This window comes from Nanorana parkeri, unplaced genomic scaffold, assembly GCF_000935625.1.
Source record: "Nanorana parkeri isolate BGI_ZX_2015 unplaced genomic scaffold, ASM93562v1 scaffold1443, whole genome shotgun sequence".
NCBI classification, from domain to species: domain Eukaryota; kingdom Metazoa; phylum Chordata; class Amphibia; order Anura; family Dicroglossidae; genus Nanorana; species Nanorana parkeri.
The window spans coordinates 62,840-83,814 of NW_017307711.1; the positions used below are offsets into that span (position 1 = coordinate 62,840).

General features: G+C 41.5%; 1 protein-coding gene across 1 annotated transcript in view; it reads left to right on the forward strand.

Annotated features, from left to right (window-relative positions):
* The window catches only part of DRGX (dorsal root ganglia homeobox), a 79,045-nt gene that overhangs the window by 3,943 nt on the left and 54,127 nt on the right, over positions 1 to 20,975 (forward strand). The window contains exon 3 of the mRNA XM_018570018.1: positions 2,373 to 2,474. Coding sequence (XP_018425520.1) covers positions 2,373 to 2,474 — 102 coding nt within the window. The remainder of the gene's footprint in view (positions 1 to 2,372; positions 2,475 to 20,975) is intronic.

The following is a 20,975-nucleotide window of genomic DNA, read 5'->3' on the forward strand; positions in this document are numbered from 1 at the left end:
TATATATATATATATATTATCTGAGAGAGAGGGGAGAGAGACAGACTATGCACATTAATGACATTCTATGCTCATTTATACTACAGAATTTAAAGAGAATCTATCACATGTAGACAAATGCTTGTAGAGAAATGCAGTGTCTGACAGAGACCGCATCAACATTGGTGTAAAAGTAATATTATTCCTAACACTTTAATGTTTGCAGTCTTGGCACAGTGCAGTGTTGAGCAGACCATTTGAAGGTGATAGCCAACACAACTTATTTTTCATTGCTGAATATTTTGTAGTCAGAGCATTAAAATACAGTTGTACTGTGATATAGATGCATATTCTACATTGCTGTGATCTTATTTCACCTATGACAGATTTCACATTCTCTTGTAAAGCATCAAACTATTATTAACATATTACAAGGCTGTACTGTAAATAGTTACATAAAAGGTTTGTAGGAAGTTTGAAAAGAGATATGTCAGTTTTTAAAATTCTAATTTCATACATGAACCAACCAGGGGTGGTTAAAAACAAACCTTGCTTTACAATAAGAGAAAATTGTTTGCAATCTCAAATTGTCAACTCTATCTATCTATCTATCTATCTATCTATCTATCTATCTATCTATCTATCTATATATCTATCGCAATCTACCTACGACTTTCATGTTTAGAAAATATGTAAAAATGTGTCTACAACTAGTTATTTCAATTATCTACAATATTTGAAACATTTACTAGCTACAATTTTTTTGTATAATATATAGGGGTTGATTTACTAACCTTATAAACATGCCATGAACAAGTGTACACCTCTGTAGTGTGTTCCCTCCCAGCATGATCTATGGGTGGAATCTAAACACCTTTGTAGTGTGTACACACCCAGCAGGTGTGTTGTGCATGAATTGCAAGGTGATGTTGTGTAAATTAGCTCTATGTTGTGTTGCTTGCGTTGATGAATGCAGGAATGTAATTGCATGAGCTAACCATTTTTGTCTAAACTGTGAAGCAGCATCATGTGCATGATTTTTCTATACATGGCATTAGTGGAAATATGCTTTTAGAGACTTTTTGGTTGATAAATATGTTTTGCTGTGTGAAAACACACGCACCTGGTGCGTGCGTGTGTTTAGGTTAGTAAATCACCCCCATAGTGTTATGTGTTCTCTTCTAAACGTTAAAGGTCATCTCCACGCAAAAAGAATATTTGAGGTTTGCTTACTCTGAAAACTCTTTTTTTTGCTGAATCTTCCACTATCTTTCACAAAACCTATGCAGCAAACACTCATTTGCAGCTGCATTCTTACTTTTGTGTATTTTCCAATATAAGCAATTTCCCTCAGTTGGGGAGTGGGGCACTATCACATGGCATTATAATGGCTTTAGCAGGTAGGCAGGTGTTGAAATACTGGTGGCTGTATATTGCAACTGAAAACCCTAAAATATTTAGGAACCCAGTTTTCTATCTGTATTGGGTGGAGAATGTCTTTAATTGACATACAAATGACAATTCAAATAAGCCTTGTGCCTAATACTGTTTGGCCCAAGGCTTATTTTCTTGGCATCCCCAACTATGTAACATGGGATAGGTATTTCCTTTTAAAACCATATGTATATTACAAAATGTCCAATAAGAGATGCTTTCGGAGATAAATGTATGACCTCATAGCTTTATAACGTATTCTGGTTATGTTGATGAATTGCTAAAGGGATCATTATTTTTGCCAGATCTACAGATCCGTGTTTGTTCCAAACACCAAATCATAACAAAGGCAATATTTTTTTGCATCCCCACTTAAACCAGCTCAGTCTATGAATAACAAAGTTTGTTAACTTATATCAAGCAAATCAAAATTATCCTTAAAATCGTATTTATGTTAATGCTAGTTTTCTAGTGATACATTTCCTATTCAATCTAGGTCCTTCCTGAAAATATTATTTATAATTATACAGCATAGTACAATTTATTGTAGAAATAGTATTCTTTCTGGCTAGTGTTCACTTCAAATACCAATCCAGGGTCAGGGGAATTAAAAAAAAATAAAGATTTCCCTTGAACCTTTATTTGTAATGAACACTCACCAGGGTAAAAATGACTCTTTTAATAAATCATCTTCTGTACGTCTGACTTGGATGCTTTCTATCATTTTCTTAAGGCAAACATCTATCATGCGCTTATATAATGTTGTCCAAAAGTAACAAAACAGCAAGAATATATATCAACTTGAATGGTTAAGAAAAAAAATCGATAATATATCTGCACCTTGTTAAAAAACACCTCATGAGCTCTTACCAATAACACCTGCATTGTTTAGCTTTGAAATGTGTTCATAATTAGCAATGAAAAGTTCACCCTGCTGATAGCTGCTTGTTTTTCTCCAGCTGGAAGCATTAGAAGCTGTGTTTGCTCAAACTCACTATCCTGATGTGTTCACCAGAGAGGAGCTTGCCATGAAAATTAATCTCACTGAAGCCAGAGTACAGGTAGGTAAACAAAACCACGGCCACAATGATGTGTATGTTCGATAAAGGGTTACAGTATCTATATTATTATTATTATATATTTTATTTTAGTATGAGGCTCTTGGCTCATTTGCTGAATGCTAGATAAGCACTGATTGTATTTATAATAAATTATAGAAATATTAATTTTCGGTTATATTTAAAGAGAAATATTAGAATTAGATATCCAAGCTTTTTTGCTGTAACTTATTAAAGTGTTGTGGGTGGCTATCCAGGAAATGTATATAAAACCCCCCAAAACAACTGAACATTTGTTGTTTAATCTGAAATGGTGTTGATTATTCACGCGCCATGCAATAATATGCATATTTCAATACAATGGTTACATTGCAACACTTCATTTTGTATTTAGACTACAATGCCACTGCCTGTAAAGCTATACTTTATCATATTGCCTAGCTTGTACATCACTTATTTTATCTAAATAAAGTAAAAATATATATACCAATGTATACCTTAAAACTGAGTGAACCTCACCAAAATGTGGGCATATTTTTAAAAAGTTTTTGTTAATCATGGGAAATGCAAGGTAGTTTACTCAGTTTCAGTAAAGGCAAGCACAATATGCATGCACATGTGTTGAGGCTGATTTACTAAAGGTCTTGCATACAATGTATTGAGTGAAGGTTCTCAACTCCTTTAGTAAATCAGCCTCCTTGTGTGCCTCTTCCCGATGAGAGTATATACGTTCAAAAATCCCTGTGAGTGCAATTGCCTATTCTAGAGCATAGATCTTATGACTAATGGGAATAGCTGAACAGGGCTGATAACATTAATTAGATCTATATGCAATACTTCCTAAATGTTAATGTTGGATGCATTTTTTTTAATGTTTCAAATTTGTAATTGTGTAATAAAAAAACAGTCCTACTGTGGGAATGGTGGTAAATGGATGTAAATGAGAACGTTTACATGCTCTGCTGCTTTAAAGTGAAATTAGCTAAAAAAAAAAGCTTTGAAAAATATTTTATTATGTCCCTTTTTAGGAAAGATCACATTTGATGAAACTCTGTAGAAATAATTTTTGTTTGTAAAGTAGATGCAAGCAACAGCTTATCAGCTACTTAGGGGTCTATTCACGAAGCTGCCGAAGGATCTGGCCGTAGCTTCGGCCCCAAGACCCCTTCGGATTTTTGTTGACTCTTTTTCTGTTCTGCTTGGTACCTCTGAGGGACCGAGCAGAACAGCCGAGCCGAATGCCTGAATCCCACGTATCCCGATGTACGGCTGATTTCAGCCGATGTACGGCTGAAATTAGCCGTACCAGCCTGAAGTGAATAGCCGAACAGTGTTTGGCTCACTTCACTTCAGATCGGTCAGTCACTCGGCTGCCCTCGGCAGCTTTGCGAATAAACCCCTTAGACTCTGCATGGGGCCTGGCCTTGTGACTACACTGTGTCTGGAAACTGCACATAATTACTGAAATTGGCAGCACCCAAAGTGAGTTTATTATTACATTCTAACATTCAGACACTGATACACTTGGCAAAAATGTGTTCCTTTGTGTGTTTAGTGAAATGCAATGAGTGGATCTGTTTGCCTGAATTGGGCTCCTAGCTGGTTGGAGTGATCTGCCCGGGGTCGAATTTATCCACTCAACTGGCAAAGGGGTTGTTCCATGCTGAGGCAGCTTATACTGAGGTGCAGGTTCCCTGCCACAGTTTCAGTTAGAAAGTTAATGAGCTAATAGCAGTTTCCCTGACATATAAAGAAAGTGCAAATAACAGTTGTATAGGTGAACAGTATCATCTTGTTGTATTGAGCTAATTTCAGTGGGCAGTAATATCCAGCTGTAAACATGATATGTGCTTTACTAATGGTTGTGTGCATAAACATGACTAAACTACATGGATGATATCTATTGTGTTAAAAATGAGGTGATTGCTTTAAGTAGTTGACTTACTCAGAAGCATGCGATTGAAATCACCCATGTAGTTTAGACCTAAGGGGCACTTACATAAATGTTTTATGAGCACTTTCAATATGCTGACTATTTCTTTTTGCAATGAAAAAACAATAATGAAAACAAATGCTAAAAATGCTACAAGCTCTGGGATCAATGATCCACTGACAGTACAGTTTAGGTTGGGCTTCCACACAGACAAAACTAAACATTAAAGTATCTACAGACTGGCGGACAGACTTGCATGAACGATTCGGCTGCCAAACGATTGTATGATTGTTGTTCAAACATGCGAGACTGGATGAACTTGTATATTTGTGCCTATGGAGGGGGGATAAAAAGCTCTGCTGAAAAAAACAATTGACTGGGGAAATCAATCCATGCCAATCAATTGTTTCCCCAAGCAATCTCAAGAAGGGTGTATTGGGGGAAGTCCGCAGACATTCTGATGTAACCTGATCCAGAATGCTCATTCTTTTACTTTAGTGTGCACCTTTAGTAACTAGCTTGGTATTTCTCACACTATTAGGGCTTAGTAGGTCAACAGACCTAAATTATACAAGCTGTGAAGTTTATTAAGTTAAGTTATAGTAATAAATATATGTTCAGTATGTTAGTTTAATTGACTTCTCCTCTATTGAATCAAACATAGAATAATGCTAATTCAAGTTCTGTCAGTTATTTTGATATTACTATAGTGTTTTACAAAGAGAGCATTATCAAATCAAACATTAAACAAGATATCAGTGGACCAAATCTATATAGAAATACTTAGACATCGATACACTAAAGATGTTGTTTTTAAGCCCAGCAAACCTGTCTGTCAAACATCCAAATGGGTTCATGGGACAATTCAGTACTTTAAATGACCACTTTGAGATTTGCTGGGGCTTGATTTGGGATTTGCTGGGGCTAACATTTTATCCTCTAGCTCTTCTAAGAAGCAACTCTTCTTTTTAGTAGGAAACCTACTAAATAAGAAATATATTGTTTACTCAAGGCTAGAATTATTTATTTTATTGTTTTTGGATGAAGAGTGATAGAAAAAACATAAATCAAATAATTTTTACAAATGTTTTTTTGGTTTTCAACTAGAGCACCATGAGTAATTGCTATTATTTTACATGGTTTCTTCCACACAAATGTAATCATATTGGCCAGAATAATATTTCAAGCTCCACAGATGGGATTTTTTTTAGCTTATAATGTGGATTTTGCACATGATAAGATTAAAAAAAAATCCTATTTGAAGCCTGTAATGTGCAAAATCCACAGATAATTTATTAAAAAATGCTTCAGTTTAGTGGAGAAGACAAGTGTAAATATATTGTCCCTGACAGACGGGCAGCTGCTATTGTGTATGAGAGTAATTGTGAATTGGCAAAGGCTCATTTGGTCTGCTTAGCCTCACTGAATCCTGTATAAATAAAAACATAACATGGCCCCAATGCTTTACCAAATCATCAATTGTGATAACACCTAAACAGTAAGCAACATTAACTGTAGCCATAAATGTGGCTATGCTTTATGTGCTAGAGCTGCTATCTAGCCCCAGCTAATGGCGAATGAGGTCATTATCCCAAAACTGTGGGCTGCGCTTTTTGGGAGAAACTTAATCTGACAATTTTTTTTCTCCATGTGGAAGCCAATAGCAAATTTTCTAACAATGTAAGACATGCAATATTTATAGGGGATTTTGAGTTCAATATCACCTTCCTGAAGTAGCACACAGGAATCTACTGTAAGCCTGCAGCTATGAAAACTTGTGTGGCAGTGTTTATTTTGATGGCAAATTTCATTTTAGTTTTAGTCTTAGGGGTCTATTCACTAAGCTGCCATAGTCAGCAGAGTGACTAACCGACCCTAACCGAACGCTGTTCGGCTATTCACTTCAGCTAGGTACAGCTGATTCCAGCCGTATATCGGCTGAAATCAGACGTGCATCGGGTGGCTTCGGCTGGCTTCGAGTCGGCCTAACATGTTCGGCTGACCCGAAGTGCAGAAGGAGTTCGACTCTAAGCCGAACTAAGCCGAACCTCCGGCAGGCTACTCGCTGCTGTTTGGCCTATTCTGATAGATGCCAAGCAGCAGTGAGTGAATAGCCGGGGACCTGATGGAGAACTTCAGGTCCCCTCTGCTGATTAACAGCAGCAGTGGTCGGGTGCAATAGCTAGTTTGCTATTGGCTATTGCAAATTGAAATAGCCAATAGGAATCTAGCTATGCATTCCTATGGTGATTTTTTTTTTAATTACTGATGGCAGCCAACGGCTTGATGTCAGAAGAAAAAAAAAAACAGAGCAGGGAAAGGTTTACTCTCCTCGATCGAGCAGAGTAAACCTTTCTGGGAGAAAGTGTTTCTGTACCGGGCGGCCGGGAGCCGCTATCTAATAGCGGGAGACTCCCAGAGCGCCCAGGAGAGTTGGGCTGTCTGGAGATCAGTGTCCCTGGTTACTTGGTAACCAGGGACGCTGATCTGTCTGTGCAAGTGGCCGCAGCCAGCCGTGAGATGACGGCTGGCTCCGACCAGCAGTAAGTAGCAGGCTGCCACTCGGCCGACTTCGGGAGCTGTATGGGCTATAGTGAATAGTAGAACCGAAGGGGTCCTGGGGCCGAAGCTAGCCAAAGGATCAGCCGAAGCTACGGCTAGATCCTTCGGCAGCTTAGTGAATAGACCCCTTAGTCTTCTGAGTTGTTTTAGTGTAGTTTTGTTTACTAAGGGGTCCATTCACTAAGCTGCCGTAGGCAGCCGAGTGAAAGACCGACCTGAAGTGAAGTGAGCCGAACGCCGTTTGGCTATTCACTTCAGGCTGGTACGGCTGATTTCAGCCATAGATCGGCTGAAATCAGCAAGCAATGACAGCTAGCTCCGCGCAATAGTTTTCAATTGGCCGGCGGTTCTGCTGAAAAAAATAATTAAAAAAACTCTCCCAGGCGCTCCCGGGAGAGTCTCCCGCTCCCGGCCGCCAAGGAGAGAAACACTGATTTTTCTTTTTCTTTATTCTGACACAGAGCCGTGTCAGAAAGTAGATTTCTTCGACTAAAATCTAATGGGTTTATTTAAAGTGTAATGCATTATTTAAGCAATTTTATAGAATTTCCAAACTCATTATATATTCCTGGAGTAAACCTCTATTAACCTGTTATTACTTATGGTATTAAGGTTTGAACTTGCAATACTGACACAGATTTAGCCATTGTGATATAGAACATCTTTAGTAACCGATGGAGGAGTATTCGCCGGGTTTGCAAGGCGTTGATCCAGGCGGCAGGGAGACCAATGGAGCCTGCGTCTCAGCCAATGCAGCTACTGATAGAGTCAGGGGGCTTTGATGGAGCTCTGAGGGAACCTGAAGTCCAAATAGGTAAATGCAAAAGTCCCTTCCATTTTTGTTGCGTTTTTGTTCATGGACAAAAATTGCAATGTATTTTTGTCACAGTTTAAGTCCTATTACCTTAGTTTCTATTTAGTTTTCATCACTAAAAACATGCATCTGATAAAAACTATGATGAAAATCTTTCAACTACTAAATTAATACTGTTGTGTGGCCTAGAAGTTAACTTCCAGATCCAGTTATCAGGCATATGCTCATGCTTTTTTTTTAATGAATATCACAGCATGTGCTGCACTTAGTGGCTTTATATCCTGGCAGAAATTTGGAATTTGATGTACAAACAAATATAAAGGCACATATTTTAAATAAAAAAACTATATACTGTAAAAATGTATTGTATGAACTTTCAGCTTCACTGGTTTAAATTTCCAGTAGATATTAGATTGTGGCAAAAGTATTTTGTACAATAAATTATTATACAAAGTAAGGTAGAAATCTGTGGTTTCCAATACAATTTTATACCCTTGCTCTAGATATTCACAAAATCTTCTGCACCCCCATCTCAGAAAAAATCCTGATATCAGTTCAAAGAGCACATTTGGCTACTGAGAGCAAATGAAGGCTATCTGTCACTTTCACTGTGCACTTTAATAACATCAACATAATGTGGAATATTAGATTAGCTTGATTAATCGGTCATTCATAATTAACTAGTGATAATGTTCTACACTAATTTGTCCGCGTCTCTAAGGTACCAGATTGCATCAAAGAACATCCATTTCCTTGCACTGGAAAAAAAAAAGGAAAGAGAGAGTAGCAACTCCCAGCACATGTTTAGCATTATCTCTGCTGTCTGACTACCAGTCCTGCTATATTTCCTATTTTACCAGCTAAAGGCCTAAGTTTTATATACCATTCTTGTCACTTGATTGATCATCCAAAAATGCTTTTTTATATCACACAAGATCCTATGATAATGAAACTGTAAATTCATGATTGAATTTTGAAAAAGTCAGATAATGCAAACAAAAAAATGCTTTTTACGATCATAAGAATATATTTTTGAGGGAAAATGATCACAGTGTAGAAGTTACTTTAAAACATTAATATAAAACATATTTCTTAAACACTTATTTAAAATGATCAAAGAACAGATGATGAATACACATTTTTTTATATACCAGTTAGTTTGTCGACATTTGTCAGCAATTCACTCACTCTAAAATATGTTTAAAAAAGTTAGATTGCAAAGTGTGATATATTGAAACAAACAATAAAACACAGATAAACACATTTTGCCTGAGGTTTGTAGCTATCTTTATTATTTTGCAATCTTATACATATTTCTTTATAAATTTGGTATATGAAGCTTTACCTTTTAAATTGACAATTTATATTAAATAGACAGAACATGTGTGATATGAATAACTCAGAAATATATGTTAGCTGTAAGTCCTAGACTTAATTGTCTTTTACCTTTAAATATAGATTTATGTTCTTGCGTGCATTTTGACACTTCTTAGTTCAGTTGTGTAATTTAAGAATATTGCATTTATTTTGAAGTGTACTTTTTGTCTGTGGTCCAAGTCACAAATAATTGAAGATGACTTTTCCCAAGTGATTATAATTCTTTCACCTCGTCTCACATCTCTTAAGTAAGATGAATTGGGCAATTAGTAGCCTATATAGATTATATTACAGGGGTGTTCCTTACTCCCTGAATTCCATATATTGTGAGACAGTGGTTGCTCTGATAGAAAGATCTCATACAGTTTAGCAGGGCTCCTTAATTGGTTATTGAAACTTAATTAAGAACAGCAAGGCAACACAAAGTTTTGGCAAAAAATGTTTACTTCAGTATAGTATAAGAAAAAAAAAAAGATATATAGGTTCTCACAGCAGACTCTGTAAATACTGTATAACTTATTATTTTTAATTTTATTTTCAGAAAATGGAAAGGATGTTAATATTCTGTGTCTCAGTCTAACAAAAACAAGAGGAAAGAAGCGCTACAAACCAAGCAAAGGAGGGGGGGAGGTGGGGGTTAGATGAAAAGGAAGGCTAGAATAAGGACCAGTTTTAGTTCCAGGGTCCGAGTGATATGTTCAATAGTTGATCCGATTCATCCCAGAAGACATAAATGTATGATACAGAAATGAGGATATTGTGTAAATCAGATCAATACAATTGTAGAAACTTACCATTAGGTAAGAAGTGTTGTGAGGTCATCGGTGAGGGGTGGAGTTAGTAGCTTCTGATTTTTCAAGGATTCCTGGTTTGCGATCTGTTGCTAGGAGGGAAGTCCGTCTGTCGTTGTCCTGTTGGTTGCGGGTGGTGAGGAGGCAGAGGCGATGAATTCCTCAGTTGCTGACAAGTGATTTTGGGCGGGTATGCCCTTGGTGGACCTGTCCGAGGCGTTTCCTGGTGACGCCAAGGGTTCCCCTGTGACCGGGAGATGTACTGTGCTTGCTGACAAGGGAGGGGGCGGGCCGTAGCGGTGACGGTGCTTCGACCGGCAATGACGGGTCGGTGAGACACACTGTGTTTCCACAGGAGGGGGGGGGAAGAAAACCAAACAGGGGCGAGCGCTTCGGTATGCCGCGATGCTGCAAGTTCTTGAAAGTCGATCACTGGAACTCTGTAAAAGGCTGGCGGATGCTGGTAGTGCTGTGGTCGGCAGAGGCCGTCTGTGAAATGAGCGCGGAGGGAGCCGGTGATGACACACTGTGTGTGTCAAGGAGGAGGCGACTTGTAATGTCGTGCTGCTGCGGTAGTGAGAGGTGGTCTAAGTTCAGGAGTGCTGAGCAGCAGTGAAGGAGAAATTTCTACGGGCAGGTGTGGGACACTCTGTTCGTGCCTGGAGCTGGCGGAACACACGGGCACGAGTCGGGTGAATACTGGTATGTGCAATATGAGGCTACGCGTTTCGAAGTCATAGACTTCTTTTTCAAGCCAGGGAGACTCCCGTAGCAGTTTCTCCTTCACTGCTGCTCAGCACTCCTGAACTTAAACCACCTCTCACTACCGCAGCACCGCGGTAAGCCCCCCCACCCCGGCGAGCGCTATATCTCTCGGTACGTTGTCCAAGAAACTTTCCATGTGTCTCAGTCTACCCTGTTTTAAGATTATTGCCAGTGATTGGGGGCCATAGGGTATCTCTTTCCTCTCTATACTACTGTATAAGACTGACAAGCGAGGTACAGGAAGGAAAGCTCCTTTTTGAAAAAAAAAATCCAGTGCAATTGAGCTTTTTTCAATTAAGACAGCACAGCATACTGATTAGGAGCAATGATGAGAAATAGGTCCTATTTCTGTTGATTATTTATTACATGTGTAAGATACTATTTTGCCTAATGAGCATCTGGTTTTAGCACGATCCCAACTCTTGCAGTTTCTTCCTGCTTTTTATTAATATTCCATAATAAAATCTAAATGAACAGTCATTTCCGCATCCGGGGAGGCAATCTGTAAACCTTTATTTTCATTTCCCACTGACAGACAGCGCAGGGAAAGTTACACTACTCACTTCCTTTGCCGGGCTCTAACTGATGATATCATCTAATATTATGATAATGGGGGTTTGAATGGAGCTCAACATAGCTAAAGAGGCACATGCCTCTCCTCATCCTTGGTGCTGTGACCAGGGGACCAGTTGGCAAAGCTGTCACTGAAGGTCCGCATTTTCTCAATGGAGCTGGAATTTAATTTTATTAACGTACAAAAATATCTTCTAGTACACTCCATAAGCCATGCTGCATGTTCCCTATTCCACACGGCCTCATTCTATATGCCATGCTGGAGGGCGGATGGAGGGCGGACTCGCATCAGCGGGTTGCCGTCTCCAGACGGCATTTTTTTCCTGCTCGCGCGCACACCATAGCGCGCGCGCACGGGCAGGAAAGGCGCGCTCGTTTTTACAGCCGTTAACGGCTGTTTCACATACAACCGATCAGCGGCTCTATAGCCGCCGATCGGTTGTATGGCGCAATTTTGTCACTGATGACACTAAACTGATGAGCGTTAAAAGCTTTTAAAGCGTCGCCTATGGACAATTTTGGGTAATGTAGTTTTTTTAGGTTTCGCACACGTGCGCAATTTTAAGGCTTGACATGTTTGGTGTCTTTTTACCCGACGTGACCCCGTCCTTTATATTTTACCAAAAAATTGGGTAATAATAAATGTTTTAGAATTTAACATAGGGAAAACTGTTTTTTTTTTTTTATTCTGTAAATTTTCCTTAATATAGTAAAAAATAAAAACCGCAGTGGTGATTAAATACCACCAAAAGAAAGCTCTATCTGTCCCAAAAAAAGGGTATAAAATTAATGTCAGTACAGCGTTGCATGACGGAATAAATGTCAGTCAAAGTACCCCAGCGCTGAATACTGAAAAATGGGACTTCCCTGGACTTCAAGTGGTTAAGGGAAACCCAAACACTGGGTTTCCCTTAGCGCTGCATGGCAATATTTTTGTTGGAGAAGAGAGAGAGAGGAGGGACAGCCAGCAGAAAGAAAAAAGAAAGACAGCCAGGAAACAGAGCCAGAGGAGAGAGCGAGGAGAGACAGCCAGAAAAGAGAGCCAGAGGAGATAGAGGAGAGAGCGAGGAGAGACAGCCAGTGGACACAGAGAGGAGAGACAGCCAGGAGAGAGTGAGGAGAGTCAGCCAGGGGAGAGAGAGAGGAGAGACAGCCAGGGGACACAGAGAGGATAGACAGCCAGGGGACACAGAGAGGAGAGACAGCCAGGAGAGAGTGAGGAGAGACAGCCAGGGGAGAGAGAGAGGAGAGGCAGCCAGGGGAGAGAGAGAGGAGAGGCAGCCAGGGGAGAGAGAGAGGAGAGGCAGCCAGGGGAGAGAGAGAGGAGAGGCAGCCAGGGGAGAGAGAGAGGAGAGGCAGCCAGGGGAGAGAGAGAGGAGAGGCAGCCAGGGGAGAGAGAGAGGAGAGGCAGCCAGGGGAGAGAGAGAGGAGAGGCAGCCAGGGGAGAGAGAGAGGAGAGACAGCCAGGGGAGAGAGCAAGGAGAGAGGATAAAGTCACTAATTATTATAATGTGTTTACCTTGCCATTAGCAGCACATCTATAGGTGAAAAAAACTGAATAACTGGTGCAAACACAAAACACATTCATATTTATACGTGCTGAAAAGTAAACTGATCTTACAGTTGTAGTGTGATCCATGTGTCCGCATTTCATGGGTCAGTTGTGCTATGTCTGGCCTGTAGGATGTTACTTTTAGCTGACCTCAGACCAGAACCAATGCACTTTTTGCATGGCAGACCTCTGAGCAGCACCAATGCACAGCAGACCTCAGACCAGCACCAAAACACTGCAGACCCATTGCACAGCAGTACTCTGACCAGCACCAAAACACTGTAGACCCATTGCACAGCAGACCTCTGACCAGTACCAATTAACTGAAGACCTCAGACCAGAACCATTGCATAGTATACCTCAGACTAGAACCATTCCACGGTAGACCTCAGACCAGTAGCTGTGCACTGCAGACCTCAGACCAGAACCAATGCACAGCAGACCAGCACCCACCCGAGATTTGCCCTCATAGCTGCACACATGCAAGCCCCTACAAATGCACAGCAGTATCTTGATCCACAAATAGCATTGATTTTATTCCTGTCCTCTATACTAGGACAGGAATAAAATCAAAGCAGACCAAAGCGGACCAAGATGTACATTTGTGAGGGGTCTGTGTGTGTGAAGCTATGAGAGCTAAAGTTAGGTGGGTGAGCAGCAGTCTGTAGGGCATATGATACAGACATTAATACTAGAGGTACTAGGGAAACAATCCTCCAGCTCTGTTCACTGTGTGCTGCGTGTTGGCCATTATGGAAGAGAACAGTAAATCCTTCTGTCGGGCAGGTCAGCCAGGTAACCTCCTGCTAATGCCAGTGGGCTGTCAAATAAGAGATCCTCGTGGCAGAAGTTTGTGCAGACCAAGTTGAGGACAAGTTGAGACTCAGCGCACTTATGCTGTTCAGACATGTCACTCGAGTTGGGTGGGCCAGGCATGTAATTGACAGCTTGCTTGAGGAAGCTGTCAATTACAAGCAGTAAAGAATGGAGTTGCATGCCAGCCGGCAAAGCCTTGCCCACACCGGAATGTGTGGCACATCAATGCCTGTGTTCCGGTCCGGCGTGGTTGGAAAAAATGCTCCATGCACGATTTTTTCTGACTGCACCAGATCGGAACGCAGGCATTGATGTGTCACGGGTTACGGTGTAGGCGATCGCACTGTGGCCGGGGAAGGTGGCTGCGGTGCTATTGACTTAAATGCATCGTCATGCCCCCTCCTGCCCCAGAATGCAGGGAGACGGCCAGGATGCGATCCAGGGCGTTCCGGCATCAAATCGACCAGAACGCACTGGGGCTGGTGTGAACTAACCCTTACATGATAAGTCCTAGTGGTGTAATACAGAAAAAATGTTTTTGCACAGATGAAGCAGATAAACGTTTACACCAACCTGTTCTGTATTAAACACAGTCCACATCGCTTCTGTCCGGCGGGCTGGCAAGTAAGGGATCCTCGAGGCAGGAGCTCGGGCTCCTTCAGAGGCAGGATCTTCAGGGCCTCTTCAGTGCACGTCATGGAGGTGGGCGGGCCAGACTTGTGATTGACAGCCGGCTCAAGGAACCTGTCAATTACAAACTAAAGAATGAGGATGTGCCAGCCGGTAAAGCCTCACGACGGCTGTGTAGCCATATGCTAGCGCCAGCCCTGACCACATTGCTTAGTCTACCCCAAAACCTGGAGGCATTTCCTCGCTAGTAGGAGATCACACGTTAAGTTCACCTTTCTGACCATGTTTCATATTACACCCATATTTAGGGTATAACATGAAACATGGTCAGATTGCAACCCCCCCACTTACCTGAATTGCAGGGTTCTTCTCCCTACAGGCTGTTTCTTTTTTTTAAAGTTGCATGACTGTGTGTGCTCCACCAACATACTGCATCATCCATCCATAGGAAGGAGGTATTACAAGTCTCGTCTACAATCGGGGTACTTGTACTTTTAGAGGAATGCAATGACATCACCACACTTATAGTACATTAACTCTGCCTCCCGTCCATGTTACTTCATGTCTGTATCTCAGTACAGGACTGCGGGCTCCCCCTCCCCAGCCCCATCGTCGGACTGCTAAAACACTTACCTTACCACTCAAGTGACTCTGCTCCACTCCCTGATCGCTCTTTGGTAAAGCCCGCTACAGGCCAAGCTCCGCCTCCTAAAAATCCCCTTCCTGCATGTATAGGAAGGTACCAAGTTACAGGGTAGGGGGAGCCAGGACTGCACCAAGTGCTGTACTGCACTTATTACCAACAGCAGAAACAGTGATGGACCGAAGGAACAAACTGGCCCCCCAACCCACCCGGCGGTCTCTGCATCAGAGGATCTTACACTCTAATGTCCCCCCACAGTCACACACTATTATTACACATATATATAGCTCTGACATATATCGTAGCGCTGTACAGAGAACACTGAGCCAGTCACATCAGTCTCTGCTCCAGAGGAGCTTACACTCTAATGCAGAATGGCACTGGTTGTAGTGGGACTACAAATCCCAACAATACATTATACAGCAATGCAGAACAGTATATGAACTGGACTCTGTGCTTAGTAACCCACTGGACTCTGGACTTAGTAACGCAGTGGATTCTAGACTTAGTAATGCAGTGGACTCTGATGTTAGTAAAGCAGTGGATTCTGGACTTAGTAACGCACTGGACTCTGGACTTAGTAACGCAGTGGACTCTGATGTTAGTAACGCACTGGACTCTGATGTTAGTAACGCACTTGACTCTGACGTTAGTAACGCACTGACTCAGGGCTTAGTAACGTACTGGACTCTGACGTTAGTAACGCACTAGTAACGCACTGGACTCTGACGTTAGTAACGCATCGGACTCAGGGCTCAGTAACACACTGGGTGCACTGTAACGCATTCAAGGCTACATAATGAATAGACATTAACTTGCTGCTTGAGATCACTACAATGCTGAGTAGGATCCTATGAACGGGATAGTAAGTAGATTTACGGTCCATTCGCACTGGAGCGACTGTCCGCCCGCATTGAAACAGAAAAAACAATGCACTTTAATGCACATTGTTCAGGCTATTGCAGGGACTGCGCGGCCCCCAAAATAGTGTGATAATACGGCAGATTCTGCGCATTCACGGCTATATAATAGCTGCAAACGAGTGGGAATCGGTGCGCATTAAACATTTTAGCGTTTTCGTCCCGCGCGGTCTTCTGCACAGAAAAACCGGAAACGCAAACTCTATATGTGAATGGAGCCTAAATACCTGCGGAAAAAGACATAGTCGCAAAGTTTTTCTTTGATTGCTGACACGGGGCTGTGTATTGTACCTAGGGACCGTTAAACACTTAAGGGTCTATTCACGAAGCTGCCGAAGGATCTGGCCGTAGCTTTGGCCGATCCTTCGGCTAGCTTCGGCCCCAGGACCCCTTCGGTTATATTTTATGTTTCCGGGGACATTTTAAATGTCCCCGGATTTTATTTTAAAGAAATGTGTCACCTTACCTTAGCCTGGTGGTCAGTGGGGGCTTCCTGGACCCTGGTTGTGGGGGGGGGCTTCCTGGACCCTGGTTGTGGGGGGGTCTGCATTACGCCACTGGCGATGCCCTTATGCATGCGAGGCCTAAGGCGGCCGCCTAACTCGCCTAATTAGAGAGCCGCCTCTGACTATATGTCATGCTGTACCTTGCCTATTCCACAATGCCTCATTTCATATGCAATGCTGTAAATTCCCTAGTCCACACTGTTCCATCTATACACCTCGTGTTATATTCTGCACTGCCTCATTTTGTACACTGTGCTGTTCTTTATTCTGCACCAACCTTACAGGCCCAGCAGCTCTGGTGTGTATGTCTGTGTGTGGGTGTGCCAGAACTGGGGTGTCAGATGTTTGGAAAAGGAGCAATTTCAGTGTTTGTCATAGGCACTATTCACCATAAATACCCTCCTGCTTTAGGCAATGGCAGCCGTAGGCACAGGTCTACCAAATATGTTGCGTGTAACAAGCTATCTATTTTTTACCTATTCTCCATACCACTTTCAAGGACACTGTAGATGCCAGAGTTATATCCTTCTGCATCAAATTATAAGTTTAGATGCTCATCTAGGCAGATAGGTGTCTTTTTCCTACTATAGAACATTTGTACAGCATTTGCACACTGAAAAGTTTATTTTGTATCTCAGCAGGTTTCTTGTTTGAGTAGAATATATGCTTAGAAGAAACGCACTTTTCATCACACTGAGCAATTATTATAGTAAATGTTGTATATGCTTTTAAATGCAAGTTACCCACTTACAGAATTAGGAAAGGCAAAGTAGGGTCCACCTAAATATTGGGATATTAGAGTAAATTCAAATTGTCCTTTTAGGTCTACATACCATCCATATTTCCCTCATCTGAGAATCATCCTTTTACATTTAAAGGAGAAATATGAGGCGAGTGAAAATCACTCAGCCTCATAGTTCTAGCTGACCTGTGACAATGAAACTGTCACAGGTCGGCTCAATAGATTGGGAAGTGAGCGAACACATAGCTTCGCTCGCTCACTTCTCGATCTATCCCCGCAGAGAGCCGTGACTGTCACTCACGGCTCCCTGCAGGGATTCCCCCCCCTCCCGATCCTTCAGCGCTGACTGGCGGAACGGAGGGGGAGGGGGCAGGCACAGCTGGCTCTTCTAGATAGGCAGAGCCAGCTGTCAATCCCGCAGCTGGGTGGATCTCTACAGTAATGTCGGGATCCAACCCAGCTGCAGCGTTTCAGTATACCGCGAGCTGTAGCTCGCGGTATACTCAGCTTAGGGTGACTGGAGGACTCTAGTCTGTGTCCTCCCGTAATCCTTAGGAGAACTATGGAGAAAAGCCCTGACCCCATAGTTCTCCTTTAATGGTAAACCTAGAAGCTTAAAGCATAAAGACAAATACGTTTGAGCTTTGTTCTATGATTGACCATAACCAATAGACATGTAAATTTTGTTTTGAGTGGAATGCAAATTCAGACACATTTTCGTGAATTGCATTAAAAACTAAACTAAGTCGGGAGGCTCCATAGCAGCTGGCTAGCTGAAGCTGTGAGCTGCTGAGGAGGTTTCAGGGGGGCTAGTGGTGGGGATCACTAGATAATGAGAATTTTAAACAATTTGAAGAAGTAAAAACAATTATTTAATGTTCCTGTGGACTGTCAAAAAATTAATTAAAAAAAAAAACGTTTAATGTCACTTTAAAAGTTAAATACACTATACACAAACAACAGCCAATATTGAGTATTTCTACAAAGAACTTTAATTTGTTATAACTCTTCCGAAATTAAATGAAATTTCGGAAAGTCCCGAACCCCGAACTGAATTGGCTTTCGGACTCGAATGCAGAAATCTGACACACAAAAAAAACTAATTCACATAAAACGAAACCATTTTTTACTGTATTACATGTCTATTAACTACAACAATAACCTCATTATATTGTAAGAAAAGCAATAAAACTGGTTCATAATAAATCCAATATTACATCATTACTGAATAATATAAGTTATGAAATATCGGGCTGATATTTGCCGCCATCTCATGGCTGGCTCCGGCCACTTGCAGAGAGATCAGCGTCCCTGGTTACCAGGCAACCAGGGATGCAGTTCTATCATTACACCGAGAACCCGACAGAGCCGCTGTAAAATTACAGCGGCTCCGCCGGGTTCTGTGTGTAATGACAGAAGGCGTCCCTGGTTACCAGGGACACCTTCTGTCATTACACTGCGGCTCCTCAGTACACTGAGAACCTGGCGGAGCCGCTGTAAAATCACAACGGCTCCGACGGGTTCTCAGTGTGTAATGACAGATGGGCATCCCTGGTTACCTGGTAAATAGAGATACCCATGTATCATTACGACAAGAGGTTAAGAGAGCCAGCAGTGATATGAAAGCCGACTCTGCTAAGCTCTCATCTTAATGACAGAATAGCATCTGCTGGTTCTGTCATTATTTATTTATTTATTTATTTATTACAGGTATTTATATAGCGCAGACAATTTACGCAGCGCTTTTACATAGTTGCACAGTCACATCAGAGAACTTAGCAGAGTCGGCTTTCATATCCCCGCTGGCTTCGACAGGCTCTCATTCTAATGACATCTGGTCCCGGCCAATAGAAAACAGTTGGGTGGAGCTAGCTGTCACTGCTAGCTCCGCCCAATTGTTTTCTATTTTTTAAAAACTTTTTTGACTTTTTCTATTCTGCTCGGTACTACTAGAGGTACCGAGCAGAATAGCCGAGCCTCACTATTCACTCATTGCTGTTCGGCATCTATGAGAATAGGCCGAATAGCAGCGGGTAGCCTGCTGGAGGTTCGGCTCAGTCGATCCAGATGTTGGATCGGCTGAGTCGCACTCCTTCTTCACTGCTGAGCATGTTTGGCTGACCCAAGCCACCCGATGTACGGCTGATTTCAGCTGATATACGGCTGAAATCAGCCGTACAAGTCTGAAGCCGTACAAGCCTTTACTTCGGGTCGGTTGATCACTCAGCTGCCTACGGCAGCCTTGTGAATAATCCCCTAAGTAAACCTTAAAATCTTTCAGTTGTATGCAAACATAATAGTAAAAGTGGAAGCAATAACAAAAGTTTGTCTACATTTATGCTCTTTTTTATTTCTAAAAGAAAGACAAAAGATTGCATGGTCATAACTGATCTCCACGGAGAGATGTTCAGATGCTTTGTTATTAAAAGTTGCTAAGTAAAGCTGAATAAGGCATTATTATTTTCTTTATATTGTGGTCACTATTTTATTTGTCTTTAAGAATGATACATTGCAATAGGTATGCCTAGCATTGCACACAAAATGATGAAAGCAAGTGGAAAAAAAACAACTTATATGTATAATAGTAAGCCTTTAACGGGCAAAAAGGTAAAATAGTGCTTTCATGTGAAAAAACATTTTGTAGTACATATATAAACATATACAATTTTCTATTATTTATAATCCAGTTCACTGGGAGTGTGTGTGGTTGATTTTGAGGTCACCAGTCAATGTTAGCTGCTGTCCCACCCGTAGCAAGTTTTTTTTTTTTTTTTTTCTTTCTACAAGTGTTTTCTTTAAAATAAATAGGCTTTTTTTCAGGGGGCAGTGTTTTGGGTTTTTCATTTGTTTTGGGGTATATTGTTTTTTTTTTCTTTTTAGGGCCTTTATTTTAAGTTAAACTGCTTTTCTTGTTGCTGCAAGGCTTCCCTTTAATACGAAGTGGGCTTTAGTTTCAATTGTGGCATTCTGGGGTTTCCATTTTTGGTAGGTTTTTGTTTTTAATTAATGTTGATAGGGCCTTTGTTTGTTCAAATTGGAGTATTCACTTGGAAAAAAAAAAAGGGCAAGAACAGTGTCCATCTAAACCACCTTACATTCTATCATTCACTGCACCCCCATATATAAAAATAAAATTTAGACATACACCAGTTAGGATACCCTTTTTCTCATTTCAGACAATTCTGCCTCAATAAAAATGTCCTCCTGCTGGCTAATTTTACACTGCTGTATCATCTTTGGTCTTTTGATTCGTAAGTAGAGCTTGAAAGAAATTGGCCAGTGGCAGGACTTGTATCAGAACACGGAAAGTCACAGATAATTACTTGTCAATTTCTTTGTGCTGGTCAAAGATGGACTATTACTGTTAGGTGAAAATATGTTGGTGCTAACACTACCTGAAAAAAGGGCTTCTTTCAAATTGAAATGAATAAGATTCAAGTACTGCTGCTGTATGTAAAAGAAAAAAACAATTTCACAGACAAAGATGCACTGCCAGTGTACACTGTCCCTGAAATTGTCTGTGGAAATTGCACTGTTACATAACACCAAATACTGATTTAAGGCCTTGGTTCTCAACTGGAGGGTTGTGACCAAAAAGAGGGTCATGACCCCATGTTCAGCCACATGCCTTCCACTTTTCTTGGTGAGACACCTCAACTTCCCCCTAGCGCAGCACCGTCAGTTCTCATGCTAAGCAGCCATTCAAAATATGAGTGTCAGCTTGAGGTAGGGTGGGCTGGGGGTATGGCCACGAGCGAGCTCCCTCCATACGTGCATTGCTTACAGCTTCCTCACATGCCCTGTAGAGGTGCCTGGACTGACATCACATTCTTGCTCCTGGCACCTCTACAGGACACGCAAAGGAAAAGTACAAGCAATG